Here is a 19387-nt window from a genome sequence, read left to right as displayed (position 1 = left end):
GGAGTGACTGGGATAGATTTGGAGGGGATTGAATGGGATTTGGGAGGGATTGGACAGGACTGGGAAGGACTGCGAGGCACTTTTAGGGGCAAAAAGGGCACTGGGAGTGGACTGTTAAGGCACTGGGATAGACTGGGAGAGACAAGAGCACTTTTGGAAACAAAAGGGGCACTCGAAGGGCTCTGGAACCAGCGGGGGGCACAGGCGTAGACTGGGATATACGGGGATGTATTGGGGGGGGGTCTGAGATAGACTTGGAGGCGGGTGGATGGGACAGGGAGGCGCTTTTAGGGACAGAAATGGGCTGTGGGAGGGAACTGGGATAGACTAAGAGGGCAGTGGATGGAACTGGGAGGCTCTTTCAGGGACAAAAAGGCGCTGTGGGAGGGAACTGGGAGAGAACTGGGAGGGAACTGGGCTGGACTGGGCGGGCTCCGCTCCCCGCGGGCACCGCCCCCTCGCGCCCCGCCCCCTCCTGCTCTCTCGTTTTCCATTGGTCAATTAGGGAAGCCAATCACGAAGCTGATCCAATCAGGTGGCGGCATGGGCGGCGGGCGGGGCTCAGAGGCGGGGCCCCGCCCACCGCCCGCCTGAGGGAGCGGCCGCGGCGGGGACGCGGTGAGTGAGGCCTCGAGGGGCGGGGGGGCGGCCGCGGACCCCGCGGGGCTTTGGGGGCTCCTTCCCGCTCTTCTTTGACCTTCGGGGGGTTTTCTCCGTGCTCTTCATGCTCTGAGGGCGGTTACGGGCCTGGGGGCGCCCGCAGTGCGCTCTGTGTCCGGAAAAGGGGTTATGGGGGTGGCGCTTTCCTGGCCCGGAGGGCACAGAGGAGAGCGCGGGGCCGAGAGGGGCCCGGGGGTCACAGGAGACATGGGGGAGAGGGCTGAGGGGCTCGCTGAGGGTCACGGGGAGCTCTGTTGTTGTGAATGGGCTTTGAAGGGGGTGTCTGGGGATCACAGGGGACGTGGATGAGGGATCTGGGGGGTGTGTGGCTATCACAGGGGCTGTGGGGCTGAGGGGGTGTCTGGGGGTCACAGGATATGCTGGAGGGGGCTGTGGGGCTGAGGAGGTGTCTGGGGGTCACAGGATATGCTGGAGGGGGCTGAGGGGGTGTCTGGGGGTCACAGCAGACTCTGTTGTTGTGAATGTGCTTTGGGAGGGCTTTGGGGGCTGCTCTGCTGTTTGGGGACAGAGCATTGTGTGTACTGACTGGGGCCATCTGTGAGGATGGGGGTGCTGCCACCTTTGTAGTGTTTGCTTACAAAGGGGGTCTTTGGGGCTCTCCTGCACTCTGTGTTTGGTGGGAGGCTGGGGCTGTTATCCCTAGGTTAGCACTGCATCCTCGTGTTCCTGAGGTGTTCGCATTTTCCTGGGCTTTGTGCGAGGCTGGGGCTGTGCCCAGTGCCCTGTGCTGTGCCCACCACCCCCAGAATGGAACCAGCCTCCCCTTGGGGTGCTGGGGTCACACACCACCCTCCTACACGTCTTCTGGGCCTCTAGGCTGGTGCAGTGTTGTTCTTAAAAGTGTTTTTAGGCTTGAGTTAACCTTCCTTTTCATCCCTCCTTTCTGGCCCTGCTGTGCTTTGGAAGGAGCAGGAACTTCTAAGGGATTTTCCCCTAAATGGGTGAGTGGGTAAGACCTCAGCCCACCTCTGCTCACAGGCACATTTTTGTGTCAGCTGTGATCCTGCCTGTCTCTGCTCTGCCATCTCAGTGACCTGAGGCTCTTCAGGGAAGGAATGGTAATAATGCAAAGTCTTGGGTATGAGGTTTAATAAGACCAAGGTCCAGGTGCTGCATCATGGTCAGGTCAACCTCCAGTGTCAATCCAGGCTGGGGATGAAGGGTTGGAGAACAGCCCTGGGAGAAGGACTTGGGCATGAGTTGCTTGGACCCAGAACCCTGTGCTGATCCCCCAGTGTGGGCACCAGGGGATGGGGAGTTCTCCCCTTCTGCCCTGCTCAGGTGAGACCCCACCTGCAGAGCTGCCCCAGCCCTGGGGTCCAGCACAGGAAGGACATGAAGCTGTTGGAGGAGACACTGAGGCGATCAGAGGGATGGAGCAGCTCTGCTGTGAGGAAAGGCTGAGATCTGGGGTTGTTCAAGCTGGAAAAGAGAAGGTTTGGGGTGACTGTAGTGTGGCCTTCCAGGACCTGAAGGGAGCCTGCAGAAAGATGGAGAGAAACTGTTTACAAGGGCCTGGAGTGGCAGGACAAGGGGGAAGGGCTTCACCCTGACAGTAGATTTAGATGGGATATTGGGGAAAAATTCTTCCCTGTGAGGGTGCTGAGGCCCTGGCACAGGGTGCCTGGAGAAGCTGTGGCTGTCCCATCCCTGGAAGTGTCCAAGGCCAGGCTGGATGGGGCTTGGAACAACCTGGGGTAGTGGAAGATGTCCCTGTCCATGCCAGGAGCTGAAACAGGATGAGCTTTAAGGTCTCTTCCCACCCAAACCATCCTGGGATTCTGTAAACCTGGGAGATTGAGACTCTCTGTAGGGAAAGTGTTCTGAATTGTTTTGCTGCACCCAAATCGTGTTGTAGCTGTAGACTCTGGCTTTAAGGCAGAAAGTTCACCTGTGAGAGCCTTATCCCAGCTGAGCCCAGCCCTTCCTGTGGCATTAGCAGCAGTCACACACAGCTCATGGCAGGGAAGTTGTGTCTGGGATCAACAGGAGCCCTGAGCTTTCCCTGCTCAGGTGTGTCCTTGTTTCCCCTGTGCAGGGGCTGCACTGCTCACAGTCACCTGGCTTGGAGGGTTGTAAATACCTCAGGGCTCAGTGCTCAGAAGTGTTTTCAGTAATTTGAGCATCAAAACATTGAATTATTTGGGTCAGGAGCTGTGGGTTGGTGTGTAGGCAAAGCTGCTTGTGAGAGTTCTTACTCTCCAGACTGGATTTCCATGTGCCTTTATTGTTATTCTGTTTAGGGAAGCAGCCACCTTCTGCTAAAATAAATAAATACTCTGTTTATAGCATAACTCTGTATTTCCATCACTAACAAATGCTCTTCTGCAGAGCAGCCTGTACAACAATTGTCTTTATTTTCCATAATAACATCCATGTTCTGATCTTAAGGCTGAAATGCAGCAGCTTATGTAAACCAAGGGAAGCCTGTGCAGAAGACTCTGTCTAGACTCACTTCACCTTATCTTAAAGCAATTAAAGACAGGTTAAAGTAAGTTCTGCAGTCATGGGAATAGGCATGTGCTGATTTGTTTGTGTTTGTTTCAAAACAGATTAATTTGCAGCACATGAAATGCTTTTTGATATCTTTTGATGCTGTCTTGTGCTGCCAGAATTAAAGGGGATGAATTTTATGTTTGATTTGGGCTTGAAAAGAATGAACTTTCTGGTAGGAGTTCATGACATCATTTTATTTTGGGGGAGCTTTCTGTTTTGTAGTTCTCTATAAATGAGTGGAGTTCAGTGAGCTCAGTGAAGCTGCAGGGGCAGCTGGAAGAGTTGGAGGTGAAAGAACCAAACTGATTATTTCTATCCTTCTTAACAGTGGTGAGAGCCAAGTAGCAAAGTCATCTGAGCTGTTGGATGTGAAGTGCATGGACCTGCAGACAGAGAGAGTGAATATGGGGTTTTCTTGGGGTAGTTTATTTCCTGGAAAGGTTTTGAGGCAGTTTGGGAGTGGCAGATAAGAGTAATTCCAGAAGCCTCATCACTGCTGTGCTAACAGAAATGTGTATCTAAGATCCATCTGGAGTTGTTGGATGTGTCCAGTAAAAAATCAAAGTTACACTTTGTTTTCCTGTGCTCCAGAGGTGTCCTTACCTGAGCTCTGCACACCAGTCATCAATATTTGCATCCCCAAAGTATTTTTAACCATCAGGCTTGAGAAACTCTCTTACTTCAGCTGATTTGATCATAAATCTGATGTTACCTCAGTCTCTTTGAAGCACCTTCATGTTCTGGCATGCTCAGAATCCAAGAGGTTTCATAACCACTTGCTGGGAGTTTTCTGTTCAGGATATTGTAACATTTTTTGTCTGGTGACTCAGTCTGTCCTTACAGGTCATGAGAAGCAAGAATCATCATCTCATTTATCAGTTGATACTTTCAGCCCTGAGTTTGGGCCGTGCCAGGGTGTGTTTGTCACTCGACCTCAGCTTGAACTCATTCCATGTGCCCAGGACAGGCAGCCAAGTGTTCAGTTCACTGTGTAGCAGCACATTCACGAGAATCAAAGTATAATATTGCTTAAAGTCTTGCTGTTCATTCTATTTAAACACCTGAAAACCCATAAGCAGAACATTTGGGTGTAGAGAAAAGTAAATAACATTTCATTTTTTTTGCTGCAAGGCTCCAGTGCTGTAGTTAACAACACCTTTGTCCCCCTTTGCCAAAAGCTGTCATCACCAAGGGACATTGGCCAGGCAGTGGGACTGGATTAATAATTGCATCACAGAGCTGCAGAGTCTGTTTGGGAAGTCACTGCACAGTGAAAGGCCAACTCAGCAGCCAAATGTGGGGGAAGGAGCCTTGCAGCACTCCTGAAATAGCACCTGTGAGCTCTCTCTGTGGTGCCTGTGCTTGCCAAAGCCACTGTCGAGAATCCTTCCTCCTCCTAGAAAGTCAAATCCTTCCTAATTAATGCACAGTGAGTCTTCTGAAAGCTTCAGCTTGGGATGGACTCTGCAACTTCTGTGTTCTGCTTGGGCATCCCAGAGGAGTGTGGGGATAATGAGCTCTTTCTTTATGAGAAAAGTGCTGAGTTGGTGCCTGCTGATAAAGGTCACTTGAGTTGTCTAAAAGATCCGATTTTTAAATGAGTTTCTTAATAAAAAGTGAATTTAGCCAGAGGATCAGTGCATTACTGGCTAATTTAACCCACATCCAGACAAGCAGCACAATAAACACATATTCTGTGGGGGGAAATGTAAAAGGATGAGAAGCCATCAACATTTTTTGTTCATTTATTCATAAATAGCATAACTAGAGCTAAGTAAATTTTAGAAATTACCAATTTGGTGTCATTAACATTTTTGTAGAAACAGTTTGATTGCAATATCTGGTTTTTGGGGAGACCTGGCCAGGCTGCTGATGAAAGCCACTCTGATTTCAGGTTTCTCATCCCAACATCCCCTCCAATTCCAGCGTGACAGTGGGGTAGCACTGCTGGACCATCTTTGCCAAGGCTGGTACAATTTTGGGTCTCTGGCTTTTGGATGGCTTTGCCATGTGCATTGTTCACTGTTCTGAGCCATGGCAGTGCAGAGAAGCTGGGATTTGTAACCCAGGTAGTGGGGAGGGGATGTTTTGGGAGTGTTACAATAATTACAGGTGCTGAAGTAGCTGAAATCCTGGAACCTGCCTTCCTTCCCTCTGTTATTCCATCACTTTTCACAACCATTTCTCCTCCTGTCTCTTGCTCCAGTTCTAGTTTGCAGTCACAATGTGTCCTCCAGCCTCTGCACTGGCCCCTGTGGGCTTTGGATCCACTTTTGGGAGCACAAAAGAGCTCTAAGGACTTTTGAAGGGCAGCTGGTCCATGAGCACAGGCTGAAATACAGAAGGAAAATCAATGTCTGTTAGTCTTGCAAGCAGCACTGAACATGGGCTGTAGCTGCTGAAGCTCAACATTCAGTAATTTCTTCTACAATTTATGATTGGTTTTTTTTCTTATTGCCCTCAGAACAATCTCAAATGTGTTGTGTGTGCAGCTGTTAAAAATTGTGTTAATCCATGGATGGCTCCTGGGAGCAGGAATGTTCAGCCATTGCTTTGGGTTTGCTACTGAACACACAAATCCAGAAATACCCTTGTGAACCATAAAATGTAACAGTCATGTGTATCCCACTGTCAGAGTGCCTGAGAATTACTCAGCTCTTTACTGCAAGATTAAAAAGCTGCCTGAGATTCAATACAGAAGTAGCCAAAAGAAATAATAAAAAAGAGGTGATGGAAATGGACTAAAGATAGAGAAATGAGAGTACAGCTCAGTGTCAGGTCTGGCTCTGCAATTGTGGACAAATAGTCTGGATTAGTGTATTAGTCAGAGCTGCTTTCAGTTGCAGCAGCATTTCCAAGAAGTGGGAAATGAAAGCATTTCCCAACCAGCTCCCATAAAACAGTGCTGTGTCCCTGACCTGTGTGGGGTGTTGTCCGGTTTTCGGCTGTTTGGAGGGCCTGGAAAGGCCCGGGGTGGCCTTGGGGCAGCCCGCGTATCAAAGGACGAGAAGAGGCTTCAGTTCTTTTCTCGGTCTCAGTGTTTATGAATTGTTTATCTAAAAGATTTTCTCTCGGCCCGACAGAGGTCTGCTCAGCAGTCAGCCATGAGCACACTGTGCTGTCCTCTGGACAGTCACCTATCTTTATACCCATAGTTACGTGTACAATATTTATCATTTTTCCCCAATACCATTTATTCTTATTACCCGGTGCACTTTCAGTAATGACCAATCCCAAAGTGCCACCATCACCACAGAAGATGGAGGAGAAGAAGAAGAAGAAGGACAGGACACGCCCCAATTCCTCCATCTTACTTCTCTAAACCCCCCTGTACAGAAATCCTAAACCCTGTCTTTCACTTTCTAACTAACTGATCCCTTCACCATTCACCCCGGTGAAACCCTCCTGTCCTCATACAGGTGTCGTCTCCCGTGTAGGATCAAAGTCCAGCCACCAGACACTTCTGGAACATTCCAGGACTCCCGAGCCCCCCAAGGGTGGTCTCGGTGGCACCTCAGTCCTGAGGTGCTGAGATCCCACAGGGTGTCAGACTTTAGTCCAGTGAATCAGGAAGTTTTCAGGAGGAGGCAGAGCTTGGCAGCCATAAAAACAGGAGAAGTGGCCCTTGTGACAGCATGAGAATGGTGTGTGACAGTGTAACAGGGAATGATTGCTGCTGCCACCTGGGTTGGATGCAAAGTTTTGGTTGTGTAGCTTTGCAAAGCAAATGAGGGAGATGTAAACAACAAAGCCATGTTTAATAAAAGAGGGGTTTCAATAAATGTAATTCCTGGACTAGAAAGCATTGCTGAGTCCTGGAGCCCACCCTGTGGCTCGCTGTGCTGCTCACGTTTCCTGAAATGAATCTGGGAGTCCACGTGATGCCACTGGATGTGCTGCAAACTGCCAGGATTAAGCATCTGCCCCACTTTGAGCTATATGCTCAGTTTAATAACCATCCACATTAATTTTATTTTTTTTTTCTAATTGGTGCCTGTTTTATAACTGCAATTCTCAGGTTTTTCTGGTAACTCAGATAAATTGGAGTAAGAAGTCCACAAAAGATGTGAGTATGGAAAAGGCAGGAAGAGAGGAAGTGATGGCAGCAGCAGCAGAGTTTCTGGATGGACTGGAGATGAGCAGAGTGGATTTTCTGAATCTCTCAGTTCATGTGCTCAGTATTATCTGCTAGTTCAACATGACTGGAACAAATAATGGAGAAAAATAGAGTAAGGAGGCTTTAACCTCCATGAAAGTGAGCTCATTTCTTCTTCCTCTGGGCAAGTGGATTAAAAATCATGGTGTTACATAATCTCTACCCACAGAAAAGCTTCTGTCTGCCTGGAATGTTATCTGCTGTGGCACTTGGTGCTTATGAATGGGTTCCCTAATCCATTGACAGAAACGTTCCAGCAGCACTTGCAGACTCCCTGTGCTTGCTGAGGAGCCTTAGTCAGGTGTCAGGGGCTGATACAGCCTCAGGAGATGGATGTGTGCATAGCAAAGGCCTTGAAACTGATAGGGGTTTTGGAAAAAAGGACTTTACTGCCTGTCCTGGGAAAGGAATCCAACAAAGGAATGGAAAAGAAATAGAGATTATTAAAATCTAAGGTTTTGATTGCAGTTAAAATTTGATTTCTTGAATCTGTGGAGTTTCATTTATATGAGCATAACCTGGCCTTTTTCTATAGGATCTCATTTTTCTTTTTCCTTTCAGACTGACCAAGTTACAAATATGAAAAATCATAAGATTATTCAGTCGTGTGCAAATCAGATAATTCAGGTATATTTGAGAAGTGGTTCAGCTTTACTATAAAGCACCCAAAGACCACAAGGCTTTGCCCATATCCAGGCTTTGCTGAGATGCATCCTAAGCATGTGTAAATCAGATAATGTTGGAGTCTCTGGGGACAGGCAGGTTTTAGCTTTTATTCTACATGCTGGGATCTCTGCACTCAGCTGTGCTGATTTCAGAGCTGTGCTGATTTCAGAGCTCCCTTGGAGGGCAGTCCAATCCATCGATTGGGACGCTGCACTAATGGAGAGAAATATTGATTGTGAGCATTTCTTGGGCACGTGGGAGAGGAGCTTTCTCATTGCCAGCATTGTCTCCTGTTTTGTGGGATCTCAGCACCTCAGGACTGAGGTGCCACCGAGACCACCCTTGGGGGGCTCGGGAGTCCTGGAATGTTCCAGAAGTGTCTGGTGGCTGGACTTTGATCCTACACAGGAGACGACACCTGTATGAGGATAGGAGGGTTTCACCGGGGTGAATGGTGAAGGGATTGGTTAATTAGAGGGTGAGACACAGGGTTTAGGATTTCTGTACAGGGGGGTTTAGAGAAGTAAGATGGAGGAATTGGGGCGTGTCCTGTCCTTCTTCTTCTTCTTCTTCTCCTCCATCTTCTGTGGTGATGGTGGCACTTTGGGATTGGTCATTACTAAAAGTGCACCGGACAATAAAAATAAAAAGGATTGGGGAAAATTGATAAATATTGTACACGTAACCATGGGTATAAAGATAGGTGACTGTCCGGAGGACAGCACAGTGTGCTCATGGCTGGCTGCTGAGCAGAGCTCTGTCGGGCCGAGAGAAAATCTTTTAGATAAACAATTAATAAACACCGAGACCGAAAGAAGAACTGAAGCCTCTTCTCGTCCTTTGATACGCGGGCTGCCCCAAGGCCACTCCTGCCTTTCCAGGCCCTTCAAACAGCCGAAAACCGGACACTGTTTCACATCAGTAATGGGGCTGCAGCATCTCTGCCCCTGCCCCAGCTCAGGGTGAGGCTGCAGCAAACTCATTGGAGCTGTTGGATGTGAAGTGCTTGTACCTACAGACAGAGAAAGTGAATATGGGCTTTTCTTGGGGTTGTTCATTTTCTGGAAAGGTTTTGAGACAGTTCTTGGAGTGGCAGATGTGATGTATCAGCTGATTAGTAGGAAGGATATGATTCTGACTCCTTCTCAGCCAATGAATAGGACAAATAAGTTGTTGGTGATGATTAGGATGAGTATAGTGATTAGGAAGAATCGGAGCTAGGTGAAAAATTTTGAAGCTAAATATCATGTTGTAAATTGTAAGATAGATCACGGTATGAACAGTGCAGTGGAGTTCTTGGAGTGGCAGATATGATGGTAATTCCAGAAGCCTCATCACTTGTCAGAACTCAGTGCATCCCTCTGGTGTCCAGAGTTCCCCAGGACCCCATCATGGGGCTCAGAGACCCAGAGCACCTGGGGGTTTGATTGTGACCCCTGGAGCAAATTGCCAGCTTTGTATGAGGACCTGAAAGTCACAGAACTTTAAACAGTACAATAATAAAATAATCACAGGGTGAAAATGTAGATTTTAGGATTTTTGGTATGGGGGTTATGGGGACAAGATGGAGGAACTTGGGTGTGTCCAGCCTTTCTTCTTCTTCTTCTTCTTCTTCTTCCTCTTCTTCCTCCTCTTCCTCCTCTTCCTCCTCTTCCTCCTCTTCCTCCTCTTCTCCTCTTCTCCTCTTCTCCTCTTCTCCTCTCCTCTTCCTCCTCTTCCTCCTCTTCCTCCTCTTCCTCTTCTTCCTCTTCTTCCTCCTCTTTTTCCTCTTCTTCCTCTTTCTTCTTCTCCTCTTCTTCTTCTCTCTCCTCTCTCCTCCTCTCCTCTCCATTTTCTTTTCTGCAGTGATGTTGGCACTTTGGGATTGGTTTAGAGTAGAAGTGCACTGTCTAACATAGGTGATGGGTATTGGGAATTAAGTGTAAATATGTTATATGTAGTTTGTAGTATAAAAGGACAACACAGAGTGTCTGTGGCTGCCCTGCTGAGCAGATCTGAGCTGGGCAGAAAGAAAATTTTATAGATAAGAATTAATAAACAACTTCAAGACCAAAAACTGAAAAGCTCTGAGTCGTTCTTCGGACGTGTGGGCTGAAACAGAGACACCCTGCACATCTCAGGGCTGCAATTATCAACCAAAAACCTGAGAATCACTGAGAGTGATCACTGTCTCAAAACCTTTCCAGAAAATAAACAACCCCAAGAAAAGCCCATATTCACTTTCTCTGTCTGTAGGTACAAGCACTTCACATCCAACAGCTCAATGAGTTTGCTGCAGCCTCACCCTGAGCTGGGGCAGGGGCAGAGATGCTGCAGCCCCATTGCTGATGTGAAACAGGAGACAATGCTGGCAATGAGCTGTGCTGGGTGGGAGGGGCACTGTGACAGCTCTGTCACTGCTCCTGCTGCTCTGGGACTGGAAGTCCCCTCACAAGGTGGCTTCAGAAGCACCAGAATGAGTTTATTTGATGCAAGCAGCTGTGTTGATGTGCAGTTCTGCTGTCTCTAAACAGCTGGGTTACAGGAGGTCAGCTGGGCTTGCTCTGCACAAGATACTGAAGTGAAACCAGTCTAATGATTTCTGTTACCTTGTGCTGGCTGAGCAAAAGGGGAAACTGGGTTTGTTTATTGATAATTATAAAGCTGTGGAGAGCTTTGTGCATTAGCACTGTGCTATATTTAAATGGTATCCTGTCTGTCAAATGTTCCTATTACAAAATGTTCTTTGCCAAGATCATGGGCCTCTCTTTTTTAAAGCTGCTTTTGAAAAGCAATTGTTTTCAGAAAATTGGTTAACATGACATTGCTGTGGCACCTCTGTGTGTCTTGACTTTGTGCTGTTAAGTCATTCCAAGAGCATTTTAAAGGTGTTATGAACAGCTATGGGAAATGCCACTTCACCACTTGGAGACTAGAATTGTCTCAGACATTTCTTCATAGAAATCCTTTCTTTCACATTTGTCCATCTTCTGGGAAGCAGAGCCCCAGAAGAGGAATGTAAACAAATTGTTATCAGCTGCTGTGAAATGTGGCAGGTGCCCCTGTGATTGGCTCATCTTCCACATTTCCAATTAAGGGCCAATCACAGGAGCAGCTCAGGGACAGATTCCCTGGACACAGAACTTTTTTATTCATTCCTTCTATTCTATTCTTAGCACAGCAGCCTCTGCAACTTCCCTCCTTATTCTTTTTAGTATAGTTATAATGTATTATATATCATATATCAATAAATCCAGCCTTCTGATCAAGAAACAAGATTCTTGTCCTTCTCTCACCCAGTGACCTCCTCAGGTCGCTGTAATACTAGAATGATTGCATTTCTGAGAGATGAAATAATTCTTAGTGCAGAAAATAGAGTGTTCTCCAGCCTCTCACCCTGTGTGCTGCAGTGCTGTCTTTAATTAGAAGGCTGTCACAGCTGAAGTAAAAATACCAACTCAAACCAAAACCTCCTGTGAACCAGACTGAGAGCCATGAGCTTTAAAGCTTTACTTCTGACCAGCTGGAGCCCTGACAGGAGCATTCCAGCCCCTGGTGCTGCCCAGGCCGGGGCTGGAGGAAATGTTCCCCTCTGCTCATGGGAGAGCTGCTCCAGGTTCAGCAGCAAGAGGAGATTCATGTCCTGTGTCTTCAGCCAACAAAAGCCACCTCGTTTCATCTGCAGAGGGGGGCATATGTGGCCCGAAGTTTAGAGTCTGACTAGCTGAGGGCGAAAGGCTGACGCTTTTCTGCAATTCCTGGCCAGCACCCTTCGGCGTCTGAGGGCCTCGGGCTGTGCTGGCTGCGGACTGGCTCACACCGCTGGTATAGGGGAGGAACGGAGCTGACCATTTCACGGGGGTTAAACATCGGTTTATTGAAGGTGTTGCGGGATCTAAACACGGGGAAACCAACCGGGAAAAAGTTTTTCCATAGGGGGTGAAAACAGGATTATAAAGGAGGGGGGTGGGTACAGGCGGAACCAATCGGGAAAGGTGAGGGGATGAACTTCACAGAACTGACACTCCATGGAGACCAATAATCAAAAGGTACGGGAGGGGCCCCAGGACCCCAGCCAACCAACACCTCCAGGGGAACGAAAGTTCTGGAAAACCAGGAGGAGTGGGGGGGTGATTGACTGAGCCCAGGGAGGAGAAAAGTTTTACTAAAAAGGGAAAAAGGGGCAGGAGAAATTATATAACTTGGGTGACAGACACAGGGGTAACCATGGTAACCTAACGGCCATCAGGGCTGTGGCGGGAAAACTGGGGGACAAAACCATTTTACACTTAATAGGGGGAAACAATACATAAATTGGGGGAATAACACAAGAAACTTAACAACACACTACAACAGTCTGATGGCCTCGGGCTGTGCTGGCTGCGGACTGGCTCACACCGCTGGTATTGGGGAGGAACGGAGCTGACCATTTCCCGGGGGTTAAACATCGGTTTATTGAAGGTGTTGCGGGATCCAAACACAGGGAAACCAACCGGGAAAAAGTTTTTTCAACAGGGGGTGAAACAGGATTATAAAGGAGGGGGGTGGGTACAGGCGGAACCAATCGGGAAAGGTGAGGGGATGAACTTCACAGAACTGACACTCCATGGAGACCAATAATCAAAAGGTAAAGGAGGTGTCCTGGGACCCCAGCCAGCCACCATCTCCAGAGAGGAGAAGGTTCTCGAAACCTGGGAGGAGAAAGGGGGTGATTGACTGGGCCCAGGGAGGAAACAACTTTCACTTATAAGGGAAACCAGGGGAGGAGCAATTACACATCGGCAACTATGAATAGCGGTTACTATGGCAACTTAGCTGACAGGCTAGCAGTGGCGGGAAAAACTGGGGGAACGAACCCATTTTACACATAATAGGGGAGAACAATACATAAATTGGGGGAATAACACAAGAAACTTAACAACACACTACAACAGTTTCATGCAGGCCAAGTTGGAGCTCTAAAATGTCACAGCGTGCTCAGGACTGAGCTGAAACCCTCAGGTTGGAGGGAGCTGCTCTTGGGACATTTACAGACCCTTTAATTAGCAGGAAAACCTATCTTCTCCTTAAGGATTTATTAAAATCACACATAAGCTCTGCTGCTGAAAGATGCTCATTAATTCGAGATTCTCTTGGATTATTCAGCAGAAAAGTGAATATCCCTCACAAGGACAGGCTTTGAAGACCATTTCCTTGAAATAAGTAACTTTTAAAAATTCCTGGAATTTCTTTTTCATGTTATCTTTGAGGTAGATATGAGATAGACACAAAACCAGCTACAGTTTTGGCTAGAATATTGCTAGAATATTTGCTAGAATATTACCCTGCTTGTCAAGGTAAAAACAAGCCAGAGAGGCTTTTTCTGGAATATTCAATTTTAGAACTTTCCCCTTTCAGGAGTGACCTTATCCAGTACCCAAATGGACACCCTCCATCAGGAACACCTCATTATGTGTGTTGAAATAGGCATCTTCTCTGCTTTTGCAATTTTGTGTATTTTTTTTTGTGGTATTTCCCTTTTTTTACTCCCTCAAAATATGGCTCCAGTTCCTGACTAATTCTGCTGTAATGCTGCACTAACCAAATATTTTTGTGGAAGAATTATTAGTCATAGAAGAAAGAATGTAATGAAATATTCTTAGAAAGTGTTATAACTATGCTTGACATGTAAAATATTTATCCAGGCATGTAAACAAAGCCAATGTCCCCTTGTAAACCATGGCTGGTTTGAAATCATGAACTGTTTTTCAGTTCTTGAAAATAAAGTATCAGGTTCTCTGCTGACATGAATTGGCACAGTGCTAATGGTTGGCCTCACCTAGATGAAATTGTAGCCCCTGCTCTTGCCTTCCTCAAAATAAAATCAGGAGGTGTTTTCCAAAGAGCTGTAATTGTGCTAAATAAAACCCCCGTGTTTATTTTGGTTTCGGATTACTCAGTATTACTTGCAGTTCCTAATGCAGCTGCCCCGTGAAAGGAGCCTTATGTTTGTTTGGCTTTTTCTTATTGTTGTATCTTAATGAGCATTAAAACCATGTGTTCATTCAGAGAACTCTGTTCTTTCTGAGGACAGCACTGCTGATGTTCCCTTTGTGCTTCAGAGGAGCATCTGTGCCCTTCCAGAGGAGGATCCAGCTGTGCTTTATCTGAACAAGCTTCCAGCCCCTGTGTGGTGAGACAGGGCAGTGCCCCATGGGGATGGCACACAATGCCCCTGGCAGGGACCTGTGCCAGCCTGAGCCAGCCCACACCTGGGGCAGGATTCCAGTGCTGGGGGACACCTGAATTTGCCAATCCTGCTTCTGCACCTGGAGTCTGAACCTCCTTCTCCAGATTTCCTTGCAAATTTAATTACCATTGCATCCCTGCGTTTGTTTCTTGCGTTTGCTTTGAGTTTTTTCACTGTTATTGTTTTGAAAGCTCCTCTGACTGCATCCAACTTTTTAAAATGTGCCACCTATTGTTAATTTCTGAGCTGCTGCTGTGTAATTGGTGAGAAATGAATGGCAGTTGGAGTTGTAGCAGATGAGGTGGGAATGAGTGAGCAGTGACTGGTTGGGATCCCTTCCAGAGCAGGAAGGTGGAGTTCTGAGCTGCTCGCAGCCTTTCTAAAATAAGAGTCCAAACAAGGAGGTGCTTTTTGTCATGGGTGAAATGGCAGATAAGTTTTTGTAGCAAGCAAAAATGTTAATGATGAGAGGCATTTTGGTTTAGGGTATTGTGTCTGCTGAATTTTTAATTGTTACTTAATTTGTGTAGTTCACACGGATAATACAGCAATGCTGATCTCGAGAGATCCACAGTGGACAGCTGCTGTCTGTAAAACAAATAGAGTCATAATAAAAGCTAATTTATAAATTATACACACACAAATAATGTAAATTATATATAAAAATATATAAATCTATTCTTTCTCCTGATGATGGCCACCAGCCTCACTTGGTGTGGGACAACATCTCTTGGTGATTAAAGATTCTTGCTGTTTACATTCCCCCAGCCTATTGCACTTGTATCTGGACAGATGGGAGAATTGTGATTAAAGAAACAAAATCTTGACCCCAAACCAAAACTTATAACAAGTTTTTATACAAAAGTTAGTAAATTAGTAACTTGAATTTTTTTTCTATGTTGTATTGCTTGGTTTGTTTTTAATTAAGAGCTCTCTAAAGGCATTTTTAATTCAGACTTGCCAGGACACATGTGCTTTATCACTGGCATGAGTCAGGAGGAAAATATTTCCTGCCTGTTTAGACTCTCTTTGCATTAAAAATTATATATTATTGATGATCTGTGATATATTTAACTCTGTTGTTTTGTGAGACTGTGTTGGGAGCAGTCTCTGTGCTGTATCTTAGGGGAAAGCAGTAAGAGACAGAATCGATGGATTTGATATTTGAGCTGGCAGAGGGAAACATTTCCAGGTGACAGAAACAATGCATTGCCTTGGCCATGGCCCAGGAGCACTGAGGGAAGGTGCTGCTTCTTATTGAGGCTCTTCAGCAATGCACTGATGCCTCAAAATAACTCATTTTACCCATTTTAATAACTCATTTTATCCTCAGTTTCTGTAAATTTGTTTGGGCCCAAGTCCTGGGGCTCCTGGGCCTGGCAATCCATGTGCACATATTTATGTACATAACCAAAAATTCTGGTGGTGAATTCCTCTCTGCCTGTTCAAGGGATGTGTGGCAGGAGGGTGCTTTACCAAATGGTATCAAGGGTTTAATAAGAGTTTAATTTGAGGTTCTCTTGGATTATTTAGCAGAAAAGTGAATATTCCTCACAAGGACAGGCTTTGAAGACCATTTCCTTGAAATAAGTAACTTTTAAAAATTCCTGGAATTTCTTTTTCTCGTTATCTTTGAGATAGACACAAAACCAGCTGGCTAGAATATTGCTGGGCTCTCTCTTGTCAAGGTAAAAACAAGCCAGAGAGGCCTGTTCTGGAATATTCCATTTTAGAACTTTCCTCTTTCAAGAGTGACTTTATCCAGTACCCAAATGGACACCTTCCATCAGCACTAACACCTCATTATGTGTGTTGAAATAGGCATCTTCTCTGCTTTTGCAATTTTGTGTATTTTTTGGTGGTATTTCCCTTTATTTACTCCCTCAAAATATGGCCTTTTCTACCCCACAATTCCTGCAAAAACTGCATGAAGAATTTGGAGAAATATTCACGAAGCTTTTACTGAAAAGAGGAGACTTGAAGCTGTTACCACACCGATTACATTCAAACTTTCCACGAATCAGCTGGAGGGACTTTTAACCTGAAATATTGACATGAATCAGCTTTGGGGGAGTGCCCGGCGCTGCTGGAGGAGTTTAAACTCCGCAGCTTTGCTGTGCCCGGTGCTTCCCTGGGCTCCCGGAGGATTTCGGGCTCTGCAGGGAGCGCCCAGCGCGGATGAGCCGGCAGTAAGTGAGGGGTGCTGGGCACGGGGTTTGTCCTGACTTACACCGGGAAATGGGGGGATCAGAACTTCTGGTGGGTCAGATTCCCTGCTGGAACTCCCTCAGAAATACTCTTGTCCTTATGCAGATTGTAGTTTATAATTGAAAAACTGGACTTCTCACAGTACAAATGAGAGGACAGATTCTCTGTTAGTGCTCCCTCAGAAATAGTCTTGTCCTTATGCAGTTTGCTGTAGTTTATAATTGAAAAACTGGACTTCTCACAGTACAAATGAGAAGACAGATTCTCTGTTAGTGCTCCTTCAAAAACACTCTTGTCCTTATGCTGTTTACTGTAGTTTATAAGTGAAAAACTGGACTTCTCATATAAAATAAGAGGCAGATTCCTCTGTTAGTACTCCCTCAAAATACTCTTTCCTTATGCAATTGTAGTTATAATTGAAAAACTGAATTTTCATAATACAGATGAGAGGGCGATTCTCTGTTAGAACTCCCTCAGAAATACTCCTGTCCTTATACTGTTTGTAGTTTATAAATGAAAAACTGAATTTTCATAATACAAATGAGAAGACAGATTCTCTGTTAGGACTCCCTCAGAAATACTCTTGTCCTTATGCAGTTTGCTGTAGTTTGTAATTGAAAAACTGGACTTCTCACAGTACAAATGAGAGGACAGGTTCTCTGTTAGAACTCCCTCAGAAATACTCTTCTCTTCTCTGTTAGTGCTCCCTCAGAAATAGTCTTGTCCTTATGCAGTTAGCTGTAGTTTGTAATTGAAAAATTGGACTTCTCATAGTACAAATGAGAGGACAGATTCTCTGTTAGAACTCCCTCAGAAATACTCCTGTCCTTATGCAGATTGTAGTTTATAATTGAAAAACTGGACTTCTTATAGTACAAATGAGAGGACAGGCTCTCTGTTAGTACTCCCTCAAAAATACTCTTTTCCTTATGCAGATTGTAATTTATAAGTGAAAAATTGGACTTCTCATAGTACAAATGAGAGGACAGATTCTCTGTTAGAACTCCCTCAGAAATACTCTTGTCCTTATGCAGTTTGTAGTTTAAAATTGAAAAACTGAATTTTCATAATACAAATGAGAAGGCATTCTCTGTTAGTGCTCCCTCAGAAATAGTCTTGTCCTTATGCAGTTTGCTGTAGTTTATAATTGAAAAACTGGACTTCTCATAATATAAATAAGAGGGCAGATTCTGTGTTAGAATTCCATCAGAAATACTCTTATCCTTATGCAGTTAGCTGTAGTTTATAATTGAAAAACTGGACTTCTCACAGTACAAATGAGAGGACAGGTTCTCTGTTAGAACTCCCTCAGAAATACTCTGTTCCTTATGCAAATTGTAATTTATAAGTGAAAAACTGGACTTCTCATAGTACAAATGAGAGGACAGATTCTCTGTTAGAACTCCCTCAGAAATACTCCTGTCCTTATGCAGATTGTAGTTTATAATTGAAAACCTGAATTTTCATAATACAAATGAGAAGACAGATTCTCTGTTAGTGCTCCCTCAGAAATACTCTTGTCCTTATGCAGTTTGCTGTAGTTTGTAATTGAAAAATTTGGCTTCTCATAATATAAATAAGAGGGCAGATTCTCTGTTAGTACTCCCTCAGAAATACTCTTTTCCTTATGCAGATTGTAGTTTATAATTGAAAAACTGAATTTTCATAATACAAATGAGAAGACAGAGTCTCTGTTAGTGCTCCCTCAAAAACACTCTTGTCCTTATGCTGTTTACTGTAGTTTATAAGTGAAAAACTGGACTTCTCATAATATGAGGGCAGATTCTCTGTTAGAACTCCCTCAGAAATACTCCTGTCCTTATGCAGTTTATCATTTATAATTGAAAAACTGGATTTTCATAATACAGATGAGAGGGCAGATTCTCTGTTAGAACTCCCTCAAAAAGTCTGGAGCATTTACTCCTTTTGCAGGCTCTCACCTAAGTATTTGTAGCTTAATTTAACAGAGGTGGAGAGAAGGTGTAACTCACAGGTGTCACCTGCCTTAAAACTTCATTTAGCTCAGTATTGTTTATGAAAAACTGGACTTCTCATAGTATAAATGTGTAGACAGATTCTCTGTTAACGCAGATTTTCTGTTAGTACTCCCTCAAAAATACTCCTGTCCTTATGCTGTTTGCTGTAGTTTGTAATTGAAAAATTGAACTTCTCATAATATAAATGCAGGAATTGAAATAGTGCAGATTTGGAACCAAGTTGGATTTAATTGCCTAAGAAAAGCTGAGAAATTAAAGGTTTTTTTAAAAGGCAGCTCTTGCTTTTTATGCTTTGCTGAAATGTGTGGGATTTTCTGAAATCCTTGTAAATACTTTTGCAGCAAATGTGGAACAGAGAGTACAACCAAACTCTGTTGTCTGGAGCACTTACTCCTGTTGCTCTCACCTAAGTATTTGTAGCTTAATTTAACACAGGTGAAGAGAAGGTGTAACTCACAGGTGTCACCTGCCTTAAAACTTCATTTAGCTCAGTATTGTTTATGAAAAACTGGACTTCTCATAGTACAAATGCAGAAATAGAAATTGTGGGAATTTGGAACCAAGTTGGATTTAACTGCCTACGAACAAAAGCTGAGAAATAAAAGGTTTTTTAAATCCAAAGAGATAAGGCAGCTTTTTTATGCTTTGCTGAAATGTGTGGGATTTTCTAAAATCTTTGTAAATACTTTTGCAGTAAATGTAAAAGAACAGAGAGCACAACCAAACTCTGTTGTCTGGAGCACCTACTCCTGTTGCTCTCACCTAAGTATTTGTAGCTTAATTTAACACAGGTGAAGAGAAGGTGTAACTCACAGGTGTCACCTGCCTTAAAACTTCATTTAGCTCAGTATTGTTTATTTTAGCAGGGAATATTTTTTTCCTGTCTCTAGGTAAAAATATCCTGCTTATATTTGCAACAGCTCATCTTTTGCCACAGGTTTTTTTCCCTTTTCCCTGATCATATCTGCAACCTTC

At 44.9% G+C, this 19387-nt stretch overlaps 1 protein-coding gene across 2 annotated transcripts in view; it reads left to right on the top strand.

The window, feature by feature from the left end:
• Positions 1-569: 569 nt before the first annotated feature.
• The window catches only part of KCTD20 (potassium channel tetramerization domain containing 20), a 39757-nt gene continuing 20939 nt past the window's right edge, over positions 570-19387 (top strand). Inside the window, exon 1 of one of the 2 annotated variants that reach the window (XM_064732841.1) lies at positions 570-618. Coding sequence is in view for 1 of the 2 variants with exons in the window: in XM_064732840.1 (XP_064588910.1) it covers positions 16386-16396 (11 nt within the window). In the remaining variant the exon portion in view is untranslated. Of the gene's footprint in view, positions 619-16277; positions 16397-19387 lie in introns of those variants that run through there. The other variant, XM_064732840.1, reaches the window with a different exon arrangement.

Source organism: Zonotrichia leucophrys, chromosome 26 (assembly GCF_028769735.1).
Source record: "Zonotrichia leucophrys gambelii isolate GWCS_2022_RI chromosome 26, RI_Zleu_2.0, whole genome shotgun sequence".
NCBI lineage: Eukaryota > Metazoa > Chordata > Aves > Passeriformes > Passerellidae > Zonotrichia > Zonotrichia leucophrys.
This window is presented reverse-complemented; position numbering and strand designations above follow the sequence as displayed.